General features: G+C 35.1%; 1 protein-coding gene across 1 annotated transcript in view; it reads right to left on the bottom strand.

The window, feature by feature from the left end:
• Positions 1-21,668, bottom strand: part of LOC150082048 (RING finger protein 150-like) — a 132,451-nt gene that overhangs the window by 31,473 nt on the left and 79,310 nt on the right. The window contains exons 3-4 of the mRNA XM_090379938.1: positions 13,359-13,430; positions 2,852-2,934 (exon numbers count right to left, since the gene is read on the bottom strand). Of these exons, the coding sequence (XP_090236064.1) occupies positions 2,852-2,934; positions 13,359-13,430 (155 nt within the window). The remainder of the gene's footprint in view (positions 1-2,851; positions 2,935-13,358; positions 13,431-21,668) is intronic.

The following is a 21,668-nucleotide window of genomic DNA, read 5'->3' as shown; positions in this document are numbered from 1 at the left end:
AGGATGTCCAGTTTGACAAAAAGGCAACAATGATAAAGATACTTCAAGGTGAAAAATCTGCTCTGATATCTGAAGTTCGGAACAAGTTTACAAATAATTATAGAATGTGTTAAAATACAGGCAAAAAAAAAAAAAAAAAAAAAAAACACCCAACAGATGAACAACTTTTTCTGACAAAAGCTAGTTGCTGATTTACATATTTCAGAGGAAATAAACCTGATAAATCTGGCAATTCATTTCGTTAGCTTTCAGCAGATTCAAAACGATTTAGACAGATATCATGAATGATTAGAAATATGGTCATTATGTTTCACTGCTGTCAAATATAAATAGGAAATAATAATCACAGAATAACTTATAAATTAGGTGAGTTGCAGCTGAAGTATATAAATGAGGAGAAAGACTTTGAAATCAAGATGCAATCACACATGAGGGTTAGCACACAGCACAAACAGATTGATAGAAAGGTGCATAGACTCTTATCAATGATTAACTAAACTTTGCCTCTAGGAAGGTTACAGTCCCATCAGACAAGTTGATGGTGAGACTACACCTGGAATATTGTATTCAGGTCTGGAAGCTGAATCTAAGACCCTGAGCTTCTTGAAAGGGTTCAGAGTCAGGGGACTTGTTTGATGAAAATAACAAGAATGTTCACATACAGAGCTTAGAAACTAGGCATTGTTTTTTGTGGGGGGAGGTCCTATTGCGGTGTATGCGGTGCTGATTTAACAATGGTAGAATTTTCACCCTGAAATGTGACACAAAAAAAAAAACAAACAGGAGGGACAAATACGAACTATCGAGGAAAACTAACAGACTAGACCCTGGGAAGTTCATATTTTGTCACAATGCAGTTAACTGGAATAAACTGCCACTCTGGATAGTCAAGGTACTGGCAGTCTGGTAAAATTTAAGGAACATCTGGAAAAGTACCTTCTGGAGATGAGGTGGGGAAAACAGTATGATAAGACTAAATATTACTGTACAGATTTTCTTTTTTTTTGGCTGATACAGAAAAGCAGGACTTAAGGCAATTTCAAGTTCATTTCAGACACAGCTGGTAACATAAAAATAGCTTCAGAATTAGAGAAGGAAGAGGATATTCCATCTGTCAGCCATTTTTATTCAATCGTTTTACTAATGCTCATCAAAATCCAAGAATTTAGATATCCGAGGTCCTTTTTGGGAAATGGTTCATACAGTTTGTGTGTGTGAATTGGTCAGAGTTATTTTCAATAGATCAACATAGCATTTTCATGCATTAGTGCTTCTGAAGAATGTCAGATATACTTTACACCTTGTTGACAGAAATCCTATCAAGGTTGCATTTTCTTTTAATAATGTTTCGATGAGGGCAGGAGGAAACAAAAATCTCATCCCAACGTTAATCCTTCACAAGTGAGTTTTCCCAAATGCGTGGTAAAAATTAAAAATTATATACAAATTAAAAATTTGTATATAAATGTTCATAAATTATTAATATTATTTTAAAATGGTATTAATGTCTTCCTTTCTTGACTTGATTGTCCACCATTGCAGTGAAATTATTCTCAAAAATCAAACCAGAATTTACAAAAAAGTTAAAAAATAAACTATTTTTTGAAGCAGCAACATCCTTTACATCAGTTTATGTATCACTTAATTCAATTTCTGCTTTTGTAAGCATTGAACAAAAACGGCTGACAGAATATCCTCCTCCTCGATTTTTTGAAGTTGTCAACTATGTCTATTATTGGTAAGAAACAGATAAGAGATGAAAGTATGTACAGAATGGACAAATTAAGATAATTCATATATAAAGGGACGCATTATCTGAACTGAACTTGAAATGACCTCGGAAAAACATATCTCCATGTATGTGCTTGCGAAAAGATTAAGGTTGTGTTACTTCTACCCAGCAAAACATAACTGTTTCATCCAATAGACAATGATGCAATCCTTCTTTTAAATTATGTTACCTGAAAAAGAAACATTTCTCAGATCAGCAAGACAATGGAATCAGAAAAGATCTCCACCCAAAAAAGAATTTTAGGAGAGATCACGTATTCTGAATGCTGTGAAGGGAAGTGGAAAGTCTTCAGAGGTTAATGAATCACACCTCAGTTGCACCTGAAAATTGTGGCCAAACCTTCGTTTTCAAGAGCAATTGGGAAAAAACAGTGCTGATGTTCTGTAGACAGATAAAAGTAAAGCAGACTATTTTCAGGAAATCATTTGCTCTCATTCCCAGGAACCCATCAGTGAAGGTCTTGTTCTTCCCAAGGAGAAAAGTAAGAATTCCTAAAATATTTGGAAACTTCTGTGATGACAGTTTTTTGAATGGATCCCAAACTGGAATGCAAAAACCAGATAAACACAACATAATACAATAATCTGTGCTCACTACAGGGAAACTTAAAAGGAGAAGTCAGCTAAACAACTTCCCTAGATACATTTTTCGAAAAATGTTTTCCAAAACATTTCCCGAGTCTCTCCAAATACATGACAGTTGACAGTCACATAATTTGGATCATTACAAAAATTTTTTGGTAGTATTCCTTGTGCTTTTCCATATAAATAAGCCAAATGACACAGTATTAGGTCTTTCTAAATATTATTATTGTATTTTGTATACAACCAGTTTTTGTTTCATATTTATAAAACATAATACATCATCCCTTGGTCAGTAACATAACCTCTGGTTATATCATTGTTTCTATGGGAAAATTAACTGAGGAGACAGAACTTCAAAAATGTACTCTTCTGAAACAGATCAAAGTTTTTTTTTTTTTTTTAAGCAATACATACATTTCGTGAAAAAAACCCAATTTTGAGTTAAAAATAAAATAGTAAGTTTCTTTTTAATTACCTGCATGGAAGTGTTCTCACCACATCTCCAGATTTAAACGGTTCTATACACACAGCACAGCATTCTAAATCTCCATCACTGTCCTGAGAATGAAATTATCATCATCAGTTATATTCTGTTAGTGTGAATTAATTAATTTTTCAAAGAACATTAACAATGAATATTTAAAATAATTTTGAATTTATATATCTATGTATAGGTAAACAGTGTTGAATATCAGCAACAAGCTCAAAAAAAAAAAAAAAGTTTTAAATTTTTTAATCCAGTTCCAGACGACTGTGAATCTACACTACTTTACTATTTTTGAATTTAAGCAGTAATCATAATAATCAGGGGTAGACTAATAAAAATAAAAAATCTACCATTCTTAAAGAGTTATTTCTTGTGAGTGTCACCAGTTTCATAAGACCCATATTTAAAAGAATATTTTATCCTTAACTTTATAATATTTTTACCTCTGGATAAAAAAAAAAAAAAAAAAAGGTAACCTGCAGCCATTATCAATTCACTGCAGAATGGAAGCCTCCTCAACAATTCATATTGAGGGAAAATGGACTATAATCTGCCATGCTGGTTCAGTGTGGGTTGGCAGATAGACTGTATTTAGCAGTCAGGGGCTTGAACCCTGGTCTACTCAACGAGTGTGTGCTACAGCACTCCCACTCCTGAATGCTCGGCTACAGAGGCCTTTTACCTCTGGGTAGGCATGTAATAAATGTTTCAAGGGATAATACTAAGTGGTGGCAAACAAATTCCATTTCTAAAAAATATACCACATTTTCCAGACCATTTAAGATGTGCTTTTCCCCCATAGAAACTTCCTAAAATTCCTAACATATTCAAGTGAGGCCTTATGCACATCTCTCACTGGAACTTGCTCTTTATTCCCAAGAAAAATATCAATAAATCCTATATAGTCCTATATATAAACTTCAAGTCCTTCAAGAAATGTGGAATTAGTGATGCCCTTAATGGTACTAAAGCTGACATGATTTTTGAAGAAAGACAAAGTTCAGTCCATAAAATGTCCACCTCTCCATGGCAGTGCTGTAAAGACAGTTTTGTGCTTGTCTATTGCTTCTCATATACTGTTAGATAGATAGGCTATAATTTTTGGTATTGTGATTTGTTTAATGGCAACTATATGGTTGTATTTTTTTATTCTACCATATGCTGTTGTATTCAAAACTAGTTTTGTTGCTGGGTTTCAGGTTGCCTTCCTTTATTCATGTGTAGCCTTTGATTAACCAAAGGATTTACAGTTACTTTGAAGGAGGAGAGGAAAGCATGGCTATAGGGAAGAGAGTAAGAATTTTTTCCAGTAGAAGGGTTATTCATATCTCAGTACAGCCAATCAGGCTTGAGAAAGTTTTATATTGAATAGTTTTCTATCAAAATGTTAGGTCTGTGGTCAATAAACCTGAATACCTGATTGATATTTTCCCCTCCAGTCATTTTCCCCTTTAATTTTCTGGCTTTAGCCGAAATGTGGCTAAACAAAATGAGCAATATCTTTCACCTGCACTGATATTTAATTGTGCAGTTTTTTTAATGGAGAGAATAGGTGGTGTGGCTTCATTTTTTACTTCAATATCCTAGTTTTGAACTCTGTGTTAAATTCTTAATTTGAGGATATAGTATTACAGTGTCACTTTTTTTTTTTTTTTATGCAGTCAGTGCTGAATACTGTTGTGTATCATCATCCCTATTTCGATTATTATGTAATAAAAGTTTTAGGTTATTTTGCTTTACTGGTCATCCATAGATCATCTGATCTATGGATGATATAATTTTGGGTTAAATTTAAATACTAGCATTACTGATTATTTTGTGGCTTGAGTGGACTGTGGCTTGATATTGAGGCCGATTTAACTTTGAATAATTCTATAGATTTGGATACCAAAGCCTACATTTTCAAGTTTCCGTGTTGATTGGTTTTCAGATACAGCATTCAGTTTCTCACTAAATGCTATGTCTGAAATATGCTACATCTCAATTAATCCAAGAAGAAACAATATACTGCTATTAGAAGCAAAACAGCAGTTTTATCTTTCTTACACAGACAATCGAATCATATAGCTTTTTTTTTTGGTTGAATTTTAATATAAGGAAATTGCAGATGATTGATGACTATGTTCGATCTACATCTTTTAAGAGTTAGCATATCATTTTGGACTCTATACTGTCCTTCCCTGAGAATTTTTTTCTGGAAGATTAGGTACTATAAGTTGAAGATTAATTGATTTCTGCTGGCTTTGCCTTCCCAGTTTTTTGGAAACAGGACTATCCTTTGATGAACTAAACCAGGTTTTTTATTTTCAAGGAACAGTCCGAAGGTATTGCAATTTTTTTTTTTTTTTGTTACCAATGGCCAAAGGAATTTTCAGACAATGACACTATATTGAGATTTGCAGTCAAAGTGACTAGTTTGTATGTGCAAGACGACGTTTTTATTTTTTATACTCTAAATATAACTATTGATGCGTTTCCCTATTTCTTAAAATCTTACAAAGCATTGTCAATACATAAAGTGAACTTTCTTCAGTGAGTATGGATCAGATTCTTTGCTATTATTGAAAATCTTTTTTAAAAAAAGCTAACTCTTTAAAGAGGATTTAAAAAAAAAAAAAAAAGCTAACTCTTTAAAGAGTTAGCTTTTTTTTTTTTTCCCTCTCTAACACACTGTTTTCTATTGCACATTATCAATCTAATATCTGAAGTTTATTCTGTTTCGAATTCAAGGGAAAATTTGCATTTCTCAATATTGCAGCTGTGCTCACTATGGTGGCCATCAAGTCTCTGTTAATTTTTTTAAGCATGATTTCCTGCTTAAATTGCTTCATTTTTTTTTTTTTTTTTATTATGCAACAAGATTGGTATTTTCACACATACACATCTGTAATAGTCATTTAATATACTAGTCTCCATCTTTCTTAGGATTGTGCATTTTCTTTGTTACTTTTATCAGTGATATATTTTCTTTCTTTCTTTCATATTTTATTGCTCTTTCTTTGGTCCAAGCTAAACTTCTTGACTTGTGCTAATGATATATTGTTTTTATTCACTTCTGTTTCAGCTTCATTCACACAATTCTCAACTGACTTTTCATGGGGATTTTTTTAAGCTTATCAATCATTTTGGTTTGAGGGTCAACCTGTTAAAGTCTAAATTTTTGTTTTTCATATTAGCTCTAGTAGTTCATGTTTATATGTTCACACTGATAATATCGATCTTCTTCCTTCAATCAATATTAAATTTTTGGGTAAACTAGTGCTATTGTTTTTTTTTTTTTTAAATTGAATTTGCAAATACATTTATCCATTTTGAATGCTTTTTGGTTCATTATATTGGATACAATGCTCATTACCAATTGCAACATTATCATTAAGTATCTCATATTATTTCTATGTTTAATTAGCTAAGGGTCTGATTCAGTCCTCTCTTTCAAGATCACTACAACTCATCCTTGCAATTGGAAATATGTGATCTTCAAATGGCTAAATTTTAAATTAAAAATGACACCCAAGTTTTCAAAGTATGAAAATTTGAAATTTCTCTATTGCAACTAAAATGCCTAGTTAATCATTTCACTCCTAAAACTCAGTCCTTATATCTCATTACAAAAAGCAGTCTACCACACCTATGCTCATCTTCGACGACACTCTGATCTGTATTAGAAATTACCTTGACTTCTAATCTTTCTTGGCATAAGCACATCAATAAATATTGCTTCCTCTGTATCTAAAAAACTAGATTTTCTCTTTTACTCTCAATGTTACTTTCTTCTAAACAACTTCTCACCCTGTATAAATCTCAAATCCACCCAAACCTCTCTCGAGCTTCTAGACTCCGTTCAAAAGAGGACAGTCAGGTATTAATGATCCATCTATTACAGAGTATTTCCACTTTCTCATAGACATTCTGTTATTGGCATTGGCACTGTTCTTCTGAATTGGAATCTATAATTCCCCCTCTCTATTCTAAACTAATCGAAACATGTGCCATAACCAGTCAGCATACATTTACTGTTCAACTCACAGAACCAACTTCTCTTATTTCTCATTTATCCCTTCAACTTCTGTTTTTTGGAACAATCTTCACATGTATATCATGAAAATGATAATCTACAGAAATTCAAGTCTAATGTCAACAAGTTTTTTGTCCTCTCCACCTTCAGCCCATGCACAGCATTAAGTACTATAAGTTCTAATACCTTTCGTCTTTAAAGTTTTTGTAAAAAAAAAAGAAAAAAAAAAAAAAGTAAACATGATTTCCCCACTGTGAGTGGAGTGTGTCAGTGCAGTAATTACAAGTTAAACCTCAGTCAGTTGTACTCTATCTTAACTAAGATTAAGGAAAGATATCTTCTTTCTCAATCCAGGTCTATATAGACCTGGACTGATGGCATTTTAAACTAGATATCATATATGGCCATTATATTACTGGCTTACCTTGATTATAATTTGTGAGATGCTTTGTATATTTTACTTTTGTGAAATCCCTCCGTATTGTCATACTGTGGTATGTAACACACACACACACACACACACACACACCTCTTTATAGCAACCCTATTCTTAATGTTCCACTTTATAGCAGCAATGGTAAGTCCTAGCCAATTTCCCATAAACTTAATCTATTACATTCATTGAAAGACGAGAGTTCTTTCGTCTTTCAATGAATGTAATAGATTAAGTTTCAACTAAAAAGAAAATTTCAACTAAAATTTATTACAACCTTGAAAGACAGAATTTCAACTGTATCTCATTTTTTACTACTTTTATTTATACTATTTACATTTCAAAATGAAAGAATGCTGATTTATTGAAGCTAATGATGAGCTTGCAAGCTGTGAGAAATCACTTCAGCTATAAGTTCATTTCATTATAAAGAATGTATATGTATAGACTCAGTATGGTAGCTATAAAACGGTAGCTTTGCCAATTGCAAACAAAATTAAGATTTTATAAACCTGTAGATAAATGGAATGCATTATAAAAAGACACCAACATTGCTAAACAGTTCAGCATTCCTAAGAGTACACTGTTCCATCATTTTGAAAGATTAAAAAAAAAAAAAAAAAAAAATTGAAAATGTAGAGAAATCTACTTATCCAAATTTGAAAAGGTACTCTTGGAATGACTAAATGGCTGACAATGCATGCAGAAAAACTTTCCCATAAACAAAAATCTTTTAAAAACAAGGATAACCATTTGGATGTTGGATGAATATCAAAAAGTTGTCTTCTGATAGATAGTTTCAAAATTTAAGACTCATCATGGGCTGTCTTTCAGAAAAACGTGTGCAGCAAAAATGCAGCCACCAACACTGATGTTATGAAGGAATGGAAGGAGAATTGTTAAAAAAAAGTTTTGTTGACATAAGACCAGAAAGACATTTTCAATACTGACAAAACTGGACTTCTTAAGTTAGAATTGGAGAAAATGCAGAATAATGAATTATCATTCTCCTAATGGTAAACATGTCTGGCACAGAGAAGGTTCCTCTCTTAATCATTGGGAAAGCCCAGAAGCCCCAATGCTTTAAAGGTTTGGAGACATTGCAATACAAGTGGGGAGAATAAAAAAAAATCTTGCAGTTTGTGGATAACTGAACCCTCATTGCCAAGTGAATGACCCATGTGCAATCACTTTTGAGTACCTGCCACCTAATATGACAAGTGCAGTTGAGTAATACTGAAATCCAGTACTTCGAGAAAAACTGTCAAAGAATGCTACTAAATAAAATTGTGCTCAAATCATAGTTCAGTATTGATGTCCCTCAGGGTTCAGTATTGGGTCCGTTATTGTTTTCTGTATTTATAAATGACATTGATAATGGTATATCAAGGTTAATGTCCAAGTTTGCAGACGATACAAAGGTTGGCAGGGTTGTCAAGGACACTACTGACACTATGCTACAGCAACAGGACCTGGAAAGGTTGAGCAGATGGGCTGAGAGGTGGCAAATGAAGTTTAACATTGACAAATGTAAAGTACTACATATGGGAAACAGCAACCCCAGAGCAATGTATCAAACTCTGTGGTACTACACTGACAGTGGTAGAGAATGAAAGGGACCTGGGGGTGGTTGTGCAGGCAGATATGAAGTTTTCTGAGCAGTGCAGACGGGCTGCAAGAGTAGCTCATGGTGTATTGTCGATGATATATAGGAATTTTTCTAGCAGGGATAAGGAGGTGATTATTCCCTTGTATAAGGCAATGGTCAGGCCACACCTAGAGTACTGTATACAGGTCTGGAGGCCTCATTTCAAGAAGGATGTAGAGATGCTGGAACGAGTACAGAGAAGGGCAACAAGATTAGTGAATGGAACAAAGGGGTGCTCTTACGAAGAAAGGCTTAAGTTTTGCAAATTACAGTGTCTGGAGACTAGGCACCAGCGAGGTGATCTGATAGAGGTGTATAAAGCCTTGAATGGTTTGAGCATGCTCAATGCTGATGGTATTCTTCCTCTTGCTCAGAATAATCACCTGAGAGGGCATAAGTTCAAATTGAGGAAGGACAGATGTAGGATAGACGTGAGGAAATTTGCCTTTAGCCAGCGGGTGGTTTGTAGGTGGAACAGACTTCCATCCCTTGTCGTGGAAGTTGATAGCCTAAATAAGTTTATGGCTCAACTGGACAGGTATTTCGAACGAACAGAGGGGTGAAGTGGAAGTGGTTATTTTTTATTTATTTATTTTTATTTTTTTTTTTTGGCTGATGCTGCATAAGCTTGCTTTCTTGCATCTAATGCCTCTACTAATGCTAACGTCCTGCAGGTGATATATTTGTGTTAAACATAGGATGAGGGCTGACAAAAACTAATTTTCAACTGCTTTAAACATACTGGATTTGTTGCCTTGAATGATGAATGAACAAATGAAGCTTCACATGCTTCTTCCTCTATTATTCACAAAGAACAGTCCAATTATAGTGAAAAAAAAAAAAATTTTGAAGATGTGAATGCCTAAACTTAGAAGAAAACATGTTTAAGATTATGGCGAAGTGATGTGGACATTGCATGTCAGGATATGCACAAATAAAGAGGACTCACTGATACATAAGGAACCTGAAATTTGTAGTAAGGAAGAGTGTAGGAATTATATATGCAATTTCAGAGGAACAGTGCCCATGGTTGAATCTATAGAAAAGAAAGACAGAGGGTGAACAACTGAAAAAGAGTGGGCAGACTTTGTAAGAGACTGGTCATTAATTAACCTGACTGCACACTTTTGAACAGAGTCTAGAAGCATGAGCAATATTTGTGATATGCTTATGCACAAGAGCAATTACAAGTCAGGGCAATCCCTGGTAGAGATATGTGATCTTTTCTGGAAACCTGAGAATCATTGAAGATGAGCACAGTAACTCTTTTTGGAGAGAAAGAAGACAGAACTAAATTATAAGGATTGAAGTTAACTAACTATTCTTTGCCCCACTGAAGAATTATCTGGAGTTTGGCATTAAGGAGTTGCAGGTATATATTCAAAAAGTTGAAGCAGTTTGTGTAGGACAACTTTTGAACTATGTTCACACTGGAAGGTGAACAAAGGGTGCTATCATCATCAAAACTATGCCTAGGATTTTCAGTCAGTAGAAGGTCATTAATATACAAGAGGAAATAATTGGGAGGAAGAAATAAATCTTGGGGGAACAGCAGTATTAGTAGATAAGTGGGAAGACAGAGAGCCATTTAATATCCCTTGCAGTGAGTGGTCAGAAAGAGAGAACTGGTTACCCAATTGCAAAAAACAGTCAGCAGTCTATAACAGGGAAGCTTGTTTAGAAGACCTTTAGGCCAAACATGATGAAAAGCCATTGAAATTGCAAACTTTTCCATCGAATTTGTCTAAAGATGAGCAACACAAGCCAATATATCATCAGCGGGGGCACACACACTAAAGTTCCTGGACTGATACTGTTGTGTTCATGTTAAGTGAGTTTTAAAATAAGCAGAAGTAGTATGTTGTAGTTCAAACTTCCTAAAACAGAAGGTGGTACAGAGACAATACAGTAGACTGATATGTTGCAAGTAAAACCAGTGTCATTAGTAGCATTCACGTTCTGTGTCATGATTTTGCAATGGACAAATATCAGATTTTGCTTTCAACTGGAAAAATCGTCAACAGAATCATATGAAATGTTACTACTTATGGTGATGAAACATTAAGTCATTGAGGCCGACGTGTATGAATGACATAACCAATAAAAAGATAGATGTGAGGATGTTCATGATGACTCAAGAAGTGGGTATCTGCCAACTTCTTTAAATGAGGACAGATTTGCAAAAGCTTGGGAAATTGTGGAAAGAGATCATTGTTTGACCTTCAGAATGATTGCTGATGAATGAGGTATGAATAAGGAGAAGATTAATCAAGTTCTGCATGAAGATTTAGGGAAAAGGAAGACCTGCAAAATTTGTGCCTCAAGCCTCATGGGTGAGTAGTGCAACAAAGAGGATCACCATATAAAGATTTCATCTAGACTTGTCAAAATGATCTTAATTTCCTCAACTGTATCGTCACTGGAGATGAATTTTGGGTGTTTAAGTATGGTCCAGAGATGAAGCATCAGAGCAAGCAGTGGATTTGAAAATTATCACCAAGGCAAAAAAGCTTTGTTCACAGAAGTCCAGGATCAAGATGATGCTGATCATTTTTCTACAAACTGTGATTCACAAGGAATCTGTACCTGAAGGGAAGAGAGTCAATACTATGTTCTATGTACAGGTGCTTCAAAGACTATTGAAGTGCATTTCCAGGGTGAGGCTGCAATTTCGAGAGCAAGGCCGCTGGTTCTTGTTGCATGACAATACCCCTGCTCATTTCACACTTGTTAAAGACAATTCCGATGTAATGTGGCATCGTACAGATCAACCATTCACTCCACTCTCCTGATCTAGCACCAGCAGACTTCTCCCTCTTTCCCAAAGTGAAAACTGCCTACAAGGAAAGAGATTTCAGGATGTTACGGGCATAAAGAAGAAACATAACTGCCAAATTGAACATCATCTCTTTGATGCCTTTCACCAACTCTTTTCAGAAATTCTAGAATGGTGTAATAAGTGCATTTGGTTAGGTGGTGATTAATTTGAATAAAAATAAAACTAACTTTGAGCTCTATTTTTTTTTTATTTTTTTTATCTATTTATTTTTTTTTTATTGCCACACTTTGGAATTCATACTGATGAACACTGATGAGATAGATGGAAGCTTTTGGGACAATTTAAGAGCTGGCAATTGATGGATTTCCCAATTACTCTGCAAAGAGTAGAGGCAAGTGCAATTGGGCAATAATCAGATGGGAGGGTTTTTATCTTCACTTTTGAAGAACTGGCTGGGCATGCATGTGCACATTTACAAGCAGAAAGAAAAACACCAGTGGAATAAGAATGTGTAAAATTACAACACAGAACAGGAACACACATTTTGAGAATAAGTGTAGTAATGCCATCAAGATTGTTTAGACTTCTAACATACTTCTGTCAGAAGATAATGAGTGGAGTGTATTGGGTATGCAGGAAGTGGCTTACCTGATTGACAATACAAGAGTTAAAAGAAAAATACGATGCTAGGAAGTAGACTTTATTTTTAGCAAAGGATGCAATACAACTATCATGTAACAGAGGTGTGAATACTGATGGACAGAAGTTACATCCATTAGCCGGGGATCACAATGCTCAACTACTACTTGGACAAAAATTAAGTTTTCTACTCTTGGTCTGTTCAAAATCAAGTTCAGATTTATTAATAACTAACTCTTTTAAAATTGTTGCAGACTTATCATTTAAAACAGTAATCCAATGAAGGAAAAGAAAAATAGAAGTTGTGCAGGTCATATAATTTTCTTATTCCTGTAAGGCCAAACAACACAAGGCTACGAATGGCAGAAGGAGAGAAAGAGAGACTGTGCATCTTAAATGATTGTATGCTAGTGAGAAAAAGATCAAGAGTGTTGTGTGTGTGTGTGTGTGTGTGTGTGTGTGTGTGTGTGTGTGTGTGTGATCAGGATTGTTAAGTAATATGATAGGTAGTAAGCTGCGTGACATCAATAGTAATAGCATAAGCTTCAGCATTTTGACCAGCTTGCTCCATGTAACTAGAAAAGTTCATTGCTGTATTTTTGACCATTTACAATGACCAGGAAAATGACCTCACTGTTAGTAAACTTAGACCTGCTCAGTGTGTTTTGACTGTTTTGCTCTACAAGAGGTTTTAGTTTATAATTTATCTAATTTGGTTGGCTTAGTTCCATATTGGAAGTCCATCCTCATTCATCCAGCAGCCATATAGCTGGCTGACTGACTACTTACAAGTTACATTGGCATAAGGTGAGGAGTGAACATAAGACAAAGAACCTAACTGGCTTTCCAGAAGTTTATTTTAAGAGATGTGAAAAGTCGTCCTGGTTACACAGCTTCAGATCCCTTTTGCTTTATATTATAAATTTTGTTTGGAGAAAACATACCTTAATAATACAATATTATAATTTGGAATATACTTACAAAATCTGAAGACTTTAATGTTTTGACAGGAATTTTGTCCAAGGCTTTCTTTGCAGCACTGCATAACCTTTTCTGAAAATAAAAGGCAATTCACAATATGTATTTAATGCAGAAGATTATTAATATCAAAGTTTATCATAATTAAAGTGACATTTTAAATCAATGGAAAAGTTAGTTCTAATTTTCATAGAATTCTTATTTTTAATTAATTGTATGTAAGAATATAAAGAGGAACTACCACCGCTCAAAACAAGAAGTTTCAGTTTATACAATTCTTCTATATTCTTATCATGGACAATGGAAATGGGCTGTGATATAAAAGAAACTGCTTCAGCAAATATCTTTTAAAAGGCAAAAAGGTACTTACTGAGTGTCACCAGTACATACATGCACAAACTCTAATCTGTTATTAATCAATGCAAAGTTATGAGATATTCAACACTACACTGGCTTTCCATTAATGGGATTTATTTAGAATTGAAGATGATTTAACATTTAAATATACAGCTGTATATTACAGACTCACTTCAGTAGTTTCAGTTTATATGATTCTTCTATATTCTTATCATGGACAATGGAAATGGGCTGTGATATAAAAGAAACTACTTCAGCAAATATCTTTTAAAAGGCAAAAAAGGTACTTAATGAGTGTCACCAGTAAAAAAATGTCTGAAAATATTTATTTACTAAAAGAATTGCAGCCATCTGAAGTTAACTCTTTTTAAAAAAGATTGACAACAAAAATTTTCAGAATGAAGACACGATTAACCCATATGTTCAATTTAAATTTTGGGTGTATTGAATTATGCTGAAAAATACTGAAGCATTTTGCTCAGTACCTAAAAGTTTTAGTAACTGATTAAAAATTTTTTTAAGGCTATGTTTCAAGACCCTGTCTTCAGTCCAGGAGATTCTTTCAACAGCAACATTAAGAGACCGTTGTCTTGTGATCTGCATCAGCACAAAATGAATAACTATAAACATATATTGCACAAGCATTACAGATGCAGTGCATATTTCAAGACAACACTACTCTGTAAAACTACCACTAAAACCATCTCTAGTCCTGCATTGGCCCAAAGAAAGGTTCCACAGTGAACCCAATGCACAACCTTAAAAAAGGACTTAATAACTGGGAGTACTAAGCAGCGGGTTTTGTACCTTGAAAGTATAATTCAAGAAACCTAAACTTTAAATTCAAAATGCGGCTTTAAGTGTCTCCTTATCCTGAAAACTTCTGTTGTTAACAAACCTGAATACCTGAAAAACTTCGGTTGTTACATTTTATTTCAATAATAATGTCATAAAAACAAGTTTCCTTATACCCAAGAACAGTGCTATTAGAATTTCAAGTTATACACTGAAAGAACAGAATTCATGGGATACCTGGTTCCTGGGCAATGCGACACTGTCACCCCCTCTAACTAGTGGATGAACCCACTGCTTGGCAGGTATATAGGTACACTGTCTCACTGCATTCACATAGACGGTAATTTGATGTCAGTACGGATAAATGTCATGAGTTATCAGACTTTGAAAGTGGGATGACAGTGGGTGTACAATGCATGGGTCACTCTATCGCGGAGGTGGTACAGAAATTGCACTATCCATATTTGACAGTATCAAGAGTGTATCAGGAATTCGCCATTTCCAGGATAACATCTCATCATGGACAGCACTGTGGAAAGAGAAAGGTGGTGGATGAACATGGCCATCAATGTCTGTCCCACATTGTTTCAGCCAACCAAAGCGACAGTGGCAAAAATCACTGCCGAAATGTCTCCATCAGGTGACCATTAGCTGCAATAGGTTATGGGAGCTACTGACCCTCTAGAGTCCCATTGCTAAGACCACGACACAGGACTCTACGCCTCAACTGGGCAAAAGAACATCGGCACTGGACCTTGGATGATTGGAGATCCTAGTCCCAGTTATTTTGAGCGGATGGGAGGGTGTGTATTTGGCGGAAACAGCACAAAGCTATGCACCCATCATGTCAACAAGGAACTGTTCGGGCACATGGACAATCAGTAATAGTAATAGATGCATGTAATGCAAGAAAGCAAGTGTATGAGCTTATGTAGCATCAGCCAAAAAAAAAAAAAAAAAAAATTCGCACAACCATTCCCTCTAGATGTTTGTCCAGTTCCTCCTTGCATATATTTCAGCTATCCACTTCCACAACGACAGATGGAAGTTTGTTCTAGCAATTAAACACACGCTGGCTAAAGGCAAATTTCCGCACATCTATTTTACAACTATCTTTCTTCAATTTGAATCTGTGCCCCCTCGAGTTCTTAATCTGAGCAAGAGTAAGAATCTCATCAGCATTCAGCTTTCTCAACCCATTCAAGGCCTTTTAAACCTCAATCAGATCACCTCGCAGGTGCCTAGTCTCCAGCCGCTGTAATTTGCAGAACTTAAGCCTCTCTTGGTAAGAGGATTCCTTCATTCCCTTCGCCAATCTTGTTGCCCTTCTCTATACACTCTCAAGTAAATTTACATCCTTCCTAAAATGAGGCCTTCAGACCTGTACACAGTACTCAAGGCATGACCTGACCATTGCCTTATACAAAGGTATAATCACCTCCTTTTCCCTGCTAGCAAAATTCCTGTATATCATTGACATAACCCCAGGTCTTTTTCATTTTCTGCCACCCTAAGTATAGTACCACACAGTTGGTACATTCCTCTGGGGTTACTTCTATCCATATACAGTACTTTGCATTTGTCGATGTTAAACTTCAGTTACCACTTCTCGGCCCATCTGGCCAAATTTTCTACACAGTGTTGCACACTGCCATTAACAACCCTGCCAACCTTTGTATCCTCTGCAAACTTTGACACTAAGCCTGATATACCTTCATCAATATCATTGATAAATATACAAAACAACAGTGGGCCCAACACTGAACACTGTGGAACTCCACGAAGAGCAGTGCCCACTGATTACCACCCTCTGTCTTCTCCCACTCAACCACCCTTTTATCCATTGTAGCAACTTACCCTTAATACCATTCTGCTCCAATTTGTATAGCAGTCTTCCATGTTCAACAGTGTCAAATGCTTTCCTGAAATCCAAGTATATATCAAAATTATTTTTTGCATCCAGTTCCTTTGTAACCACATCATAGTATTCAATCAAATTTGTCAGACAAGACTTGCCCTTAACAAACCCATGCTGTGTCTGAATTATTGCTGCAGTCTTGTCTAGATAATCCTGCAATGCATCTTTAACCAGTGACTCCATTATTTTACTCAGAACAGAAGTTAAACTAACTGGTCTGTAATTACTTGTGTCACCCTTAGATCCCCCTTTGTGAATTGGGGATACATTTGCACATCTCCAGTCCATGGGGACCTCCCCTGAGTCCAAGGATGCTCTCATAATTATGGCTAAGGATTTGCTTAGTTCATTTGCTGCCTCATTTAATATCTTTGGATAGATCCCATCCACCCCAGGTGCCTTTCTTATGTCTAATTTCAACAACTTCTCCTCCACTTTGCTCTCAGTTATTAAAAAATCATTAAGCACCCTGCTACAATTTGATAACCTTATGGCATTTTCCTTCCTTAATAACTCCTCATGTGTGAATGTAGATGCAAAATGCGCATTCAGTTTGTTTGCTATCTGAGCAGGATCATCAACAGTCGAACCACTGATATCAAGTGGACCAATCTGATTCATCCCCTTTCTTTTAGAGTTTATATTATAAGTAAAGAAATCCTTGCTGTGTTTCCTAGCATCCTTTGCCAAAGATTTCTCATAATCTGCCTTCGCTTGCCTAATCTCCTTTGTGACTTTATTACAGACTAGCTTATATCTGCCATAGGCTTCTGTGTCGCCTGATAATTTATATGCATCCCATGCATTTTTCTGCTCTGCCACGAGTCTCATTAGTTCATTTGACAACCATTTAGGCCTGAACCTTGAACAATATTTCTTAATAGGCATGAAACGTCTAGTAGCTTCCACGATTAATTCCTTGAATGCTTCCCACTTAGAATTTGCGTTGGTAACATCATCATAATGGTCTGGGGCGTGTTCAACTGGCACAAGTCGGGACCTCTGTTACGTCTAGACAGGCACCAGATTAGTATATTAGTTCTCTAGTATCCCAGAATGTACTGGGATCCATAAAAAGTCAATTTTGCTAGTTTTGAATTTACTACAACTGAAATCAGATTTGATTCAGGATAGGATGCTTATTAGAGGAACCACTGTTCACTGTAGCATCAGAACTTAAGGGATCTGTAAAAATTACATGTTTTGAAGTAGAAATAAGGTCTAAATTTTCAAGTGCTAGTTTGAGATTGAGCCAGTAGTATTCAGATAAGACTGATGCAACAATTTCCATGTCCGATTTTGAACTGTCACGTAAATTTGTGAACTCTGCATATATCTGAAAATGTGCTACTTGTAATGTAATGTTATTGAACAATGAAACCTGCTAATCATTTCTTCTTCTATTGACAAAAATAAACATCAGAGATTGAGCAAGTTGAAGCTCATGGAATGTAAACATTATTCATCTCTTGCTCAATTTTGGTAAGATTCCAGCTTTGTGTCAAATAAAATAATTTGAATAAATGGTCTATTCACTTTGAACTTGTTTTTGTAGTACATTTTCCTCTTTGGGCTCAAAAAGCTTTTCCAAATAATAGAAAGGCTGTATTTTGGCATTGCAGGCAAGTAACAGCAATTTCATTTAATCCTACAACACTGGAGACATTTTAAATGCCAGAGTAATTCTGAGAGCATTATGCTGGATAAAATTTTGCTATTTTAGTGCCCTCTTTCTAGCAGAATCTATTTACATCTTAAGTCATGGCTGAAGGAACTCTAATAAGACTAGTATATTTAGTTTTTGAAAGCAAAGGTGTGTAAAAAAGGTATTAGGTATTATATTATAATATTCAATACGAAACATGCATTTACATAAACAAGAGTATGAAATATGTATTTTTGTGTAAGAGTGATTTTTTATTCTCAAGAATATTTTTTGAAATAAGCATCTTATTACTAAGCATTTTTAGAAATGCATTAAGTATACCATATGTAGCCAAATAAAAACATTTGGAATCGCCTAAATATTTTTAGAACTGCATGTTTGTATGCACCTTCATTATTAAAAAAAAAAAGCCCTTCCACAGGATAGTTTTATGCAGTTATGTGAAAAATCAGCTGTGCATCTACAGATGTATCCATATCTGGTCATATCAAGTTTCAGCATACTGTTTTATCTTCCTGTTGCAAACTTTATGTAACTCATGAGATTTAAGCACTCTGATGATTCTAAGTGTTTTATCATTCTTGCTGAAAGTTAGCTATTATTTTTATACAATCTGTCATTACTGTGTTTAATACATGTTGAAATGATGATTTGATCTAATTATAATGATTTTGATCTAATTATAATCTTATTCTAAACAATAGGCTTATAAAACATTACTGTGAAGAAATAAAATTTGTGATGGGGAGGAGGAGGAATCTGATAAGATGATCCAGAACACAACTTATTACATTACATTTGGGATATGTGATTTATAAAGATTATTCTTTTGTTAAGTGTTACTCCCAAGGTGTAACTGCTATCAGTATGTAATAGTTAAGGGTTTAGATGTAAAGAATGCTTTTTATGTGCATAATCACAGATTATGCACAAGACAGGCTATGACCATTACATTCAGCCAGTACTTATTCAATGAAATTTGGAGTTTTCTTTCAATGTAACATGTTAGAGTGATAAGAAAAGGGCAAATCAAATGCATAAAGGGAGATTTCAACAATACCATGGTATTTGAGAATAAAGTGGTTATTGTTTATTATGAAAGGCAAATAACATGCTGCTGAATGGTGTGGTGATCTCTCTCTCTCTCCTCTCTCTCTCTCTCTCTCTCTCTCTCTCTCTCTCTCATAAAGGGATGGTTGAGTGGGAGAAGGCAGAGAGTGGTTATCAATGGGTACTGCTATTCTTGGACTAATGTTATTAGCAGAGTCCCCCAGGGTTCAGTGTTGGGCCTACTGTTGTTTTCTATATTTATTAATGATATTGATGAGGCATATCAGGCTTAAATGTCTGAGTATGCAGATATGAAGGCAGAGAAATTAAATGAGAGTAATCAGGGTACACTAATGCACCAAGATCTAGACAAATAGGGCAGATGGGCTGAGAAGGCCTAGTGAAGTTTAATATTAACAATTGTGCAGGGTAGTTCATATGGAAAGTAGCAATCCCAGATTAATGTACCAACTGTGTGGTGCCATAGAACAGTGGAGACTGAAAAAGACCTAGTGGTAATAATGCAATCAGATACGAAGTTTGTTGAGCAGTGCAGACAGGCTGCAAGGACAGCTCATGGGGTTTTGTCAGTGATATACAGGAATTTTGCCAGAAGGGATAGGGAAGTGATTATACCTTTATATAAGGCAATGGTTAGGCCACATCTTGAATATAGGTCTATATTAGGATGTTGAAACAGGTGTAGGAGCAATAAGATTGGGGGCACCTCTGTAGCCAGGTAGGAAGGAGCAGCAGTGCGTAGCACACGCTTCTTGATTAGACCGGGGTTCGAGCCCGTCATTACCAAATACGGAGGATGCGGAAAGGTCAGGGAATGACCACCGCATATCCCGGAGCAATATGGCCTTAGTTGCTAATGCTCCTAAAATTCAAATAACAAACAAACAAACAACAAGATTGGTGAGGGGAGAAAAATGGTAATTGCAAAGATGGTTGTAGGTAATTTGACAGGTTTTAACATACAATTTCTCTATGAAAATCATAAAAAAATCATTTCAGGAAGTATTGTAATAAAAGTTTTGACTCTATTTAGGAAGGCAGAAAAAAAATTTCAGATTTTTAATCATTGATTTATGGTTAATATGGGCATGTTATTTTTGAGGATCACCTGTTAGGTTACTTGCCATTATCGTTGGGTTAATGGACATAAATTCAAAGCCTGTTGGACCTTGATTACTGCAAGCAATGCAGTAAGATGATAAAGATTGATAAACACAAGTTTGTGAGTGGTACTGTCATAAAACTGGTGAAATCAGTGCTTTTGAGGATGCAATTGTATGGTTAGACAAAGTCATGTTCAAACTAAAGGGACATTTCAATTATCACAACTGTGTTTAATGGGCCAGTAAAAATTCACCTCACCTTGCAGAAAAATGTTACTAGGAATAACTGCATAGATGGGAATCTCCTTTTTCAGGATTATTGGACCTTACAGGTTCAATGGCACTATTCCTGGGGAGTTGTGCCTCTATCTTGAAATTAAGGAATTATATAGTACCTAATATCAGATACGATAGTGCTTTTTCAACAGGGTGGCACTCCACATTTTCATACTGCTGCCTTTAGCTATCTGGACAGGGAATTTCATGAACAATGGAGAGGTCGCACAGGGAGTACATTTAAATACCCTCCAAGGTCTTCAAACCCAAGTCCTTATTTTTGCATGGGGATAACTGAAAGATGAGGCGTATGCTCAAAATCCTGCTGTATTACCATCAACACTGGAGGAGCTGTGGATGGTAATACAATAAGAAACAAACATGCAAAATTTCAGCTGACTTGTGCAGTGTTGAAAATATATGTTATTTATACATGTGTGCCTGAGGACATTTTAAACATCTTAAATGAGTTTTTCTCCTTTAAATAGAAGCCAAACACATAATTCAGCTGTTAAATAGTAATAAAAAAAAGTATTTAGATTTATTATCAGAATTCACAAATTATGGATTGTTAAAATTTGTATCCATAATTCTGACTTGACGTGTATTTATACATTTTTAAATTTATATTTTTGTTATAGTGGGTGGGGGGAGAAACAGATTGTGATAGGCTACAGATGAGAGTGGGCAGATTAATATATTATATTATTTTTTGTGTGAGGAGACACTGTACCTTTTCCAGTAGTGTCAACTTAGGTCAAAGCAGAGTATAGTGCAATGCAGTTCATAGTTATAAGTTCACAATAAGGGAGAATAATGCTCTACATAATGACTTGTTTTTTCTCTGATGTAAACTTTTGTTTTCCTTTGTTATTTTAAGTTATGCAAGTACTGTAATCTATTAGTTTATAACATTGTTAAACTTGAAGCTAATATGCTCTAGACTACTATTTAAAACTAAAGCACACATAATTGAAATATCATGAAGGGGCCACTTGTTCTGGTTAACCTGTTCACTAATCATTATAGACATGTGATTATGCCTTATCTTTTTTTTCCCCTTAGATGTTTTAAATTAGTGCTTTGCATCTGTAATAAACTAGATTATTAATGGTTTGTTTTACTTG

The sequence above is a fragment of the Mastigoproctus giganteus genome, chromosome 8, assembly GCF_048544385.1.
Source record: "Mastigoproctus giganteus isolate SK-2022 chromosome 8, ASM4854438v1, whole genome shotgun sequence".
Lineage (NCBI taxonomy): Eukaryota > Metazoa > Arthropoda > Arachnida > Uropygi > Thelyphonidae > Mastigoproctus > Mastigoproctus giganteus.
The sequence above is the reverse complement of the archived record's forward strand: the minus strand, read 5'-3'. Positions and strand labels throughout refer to the sequence as shown.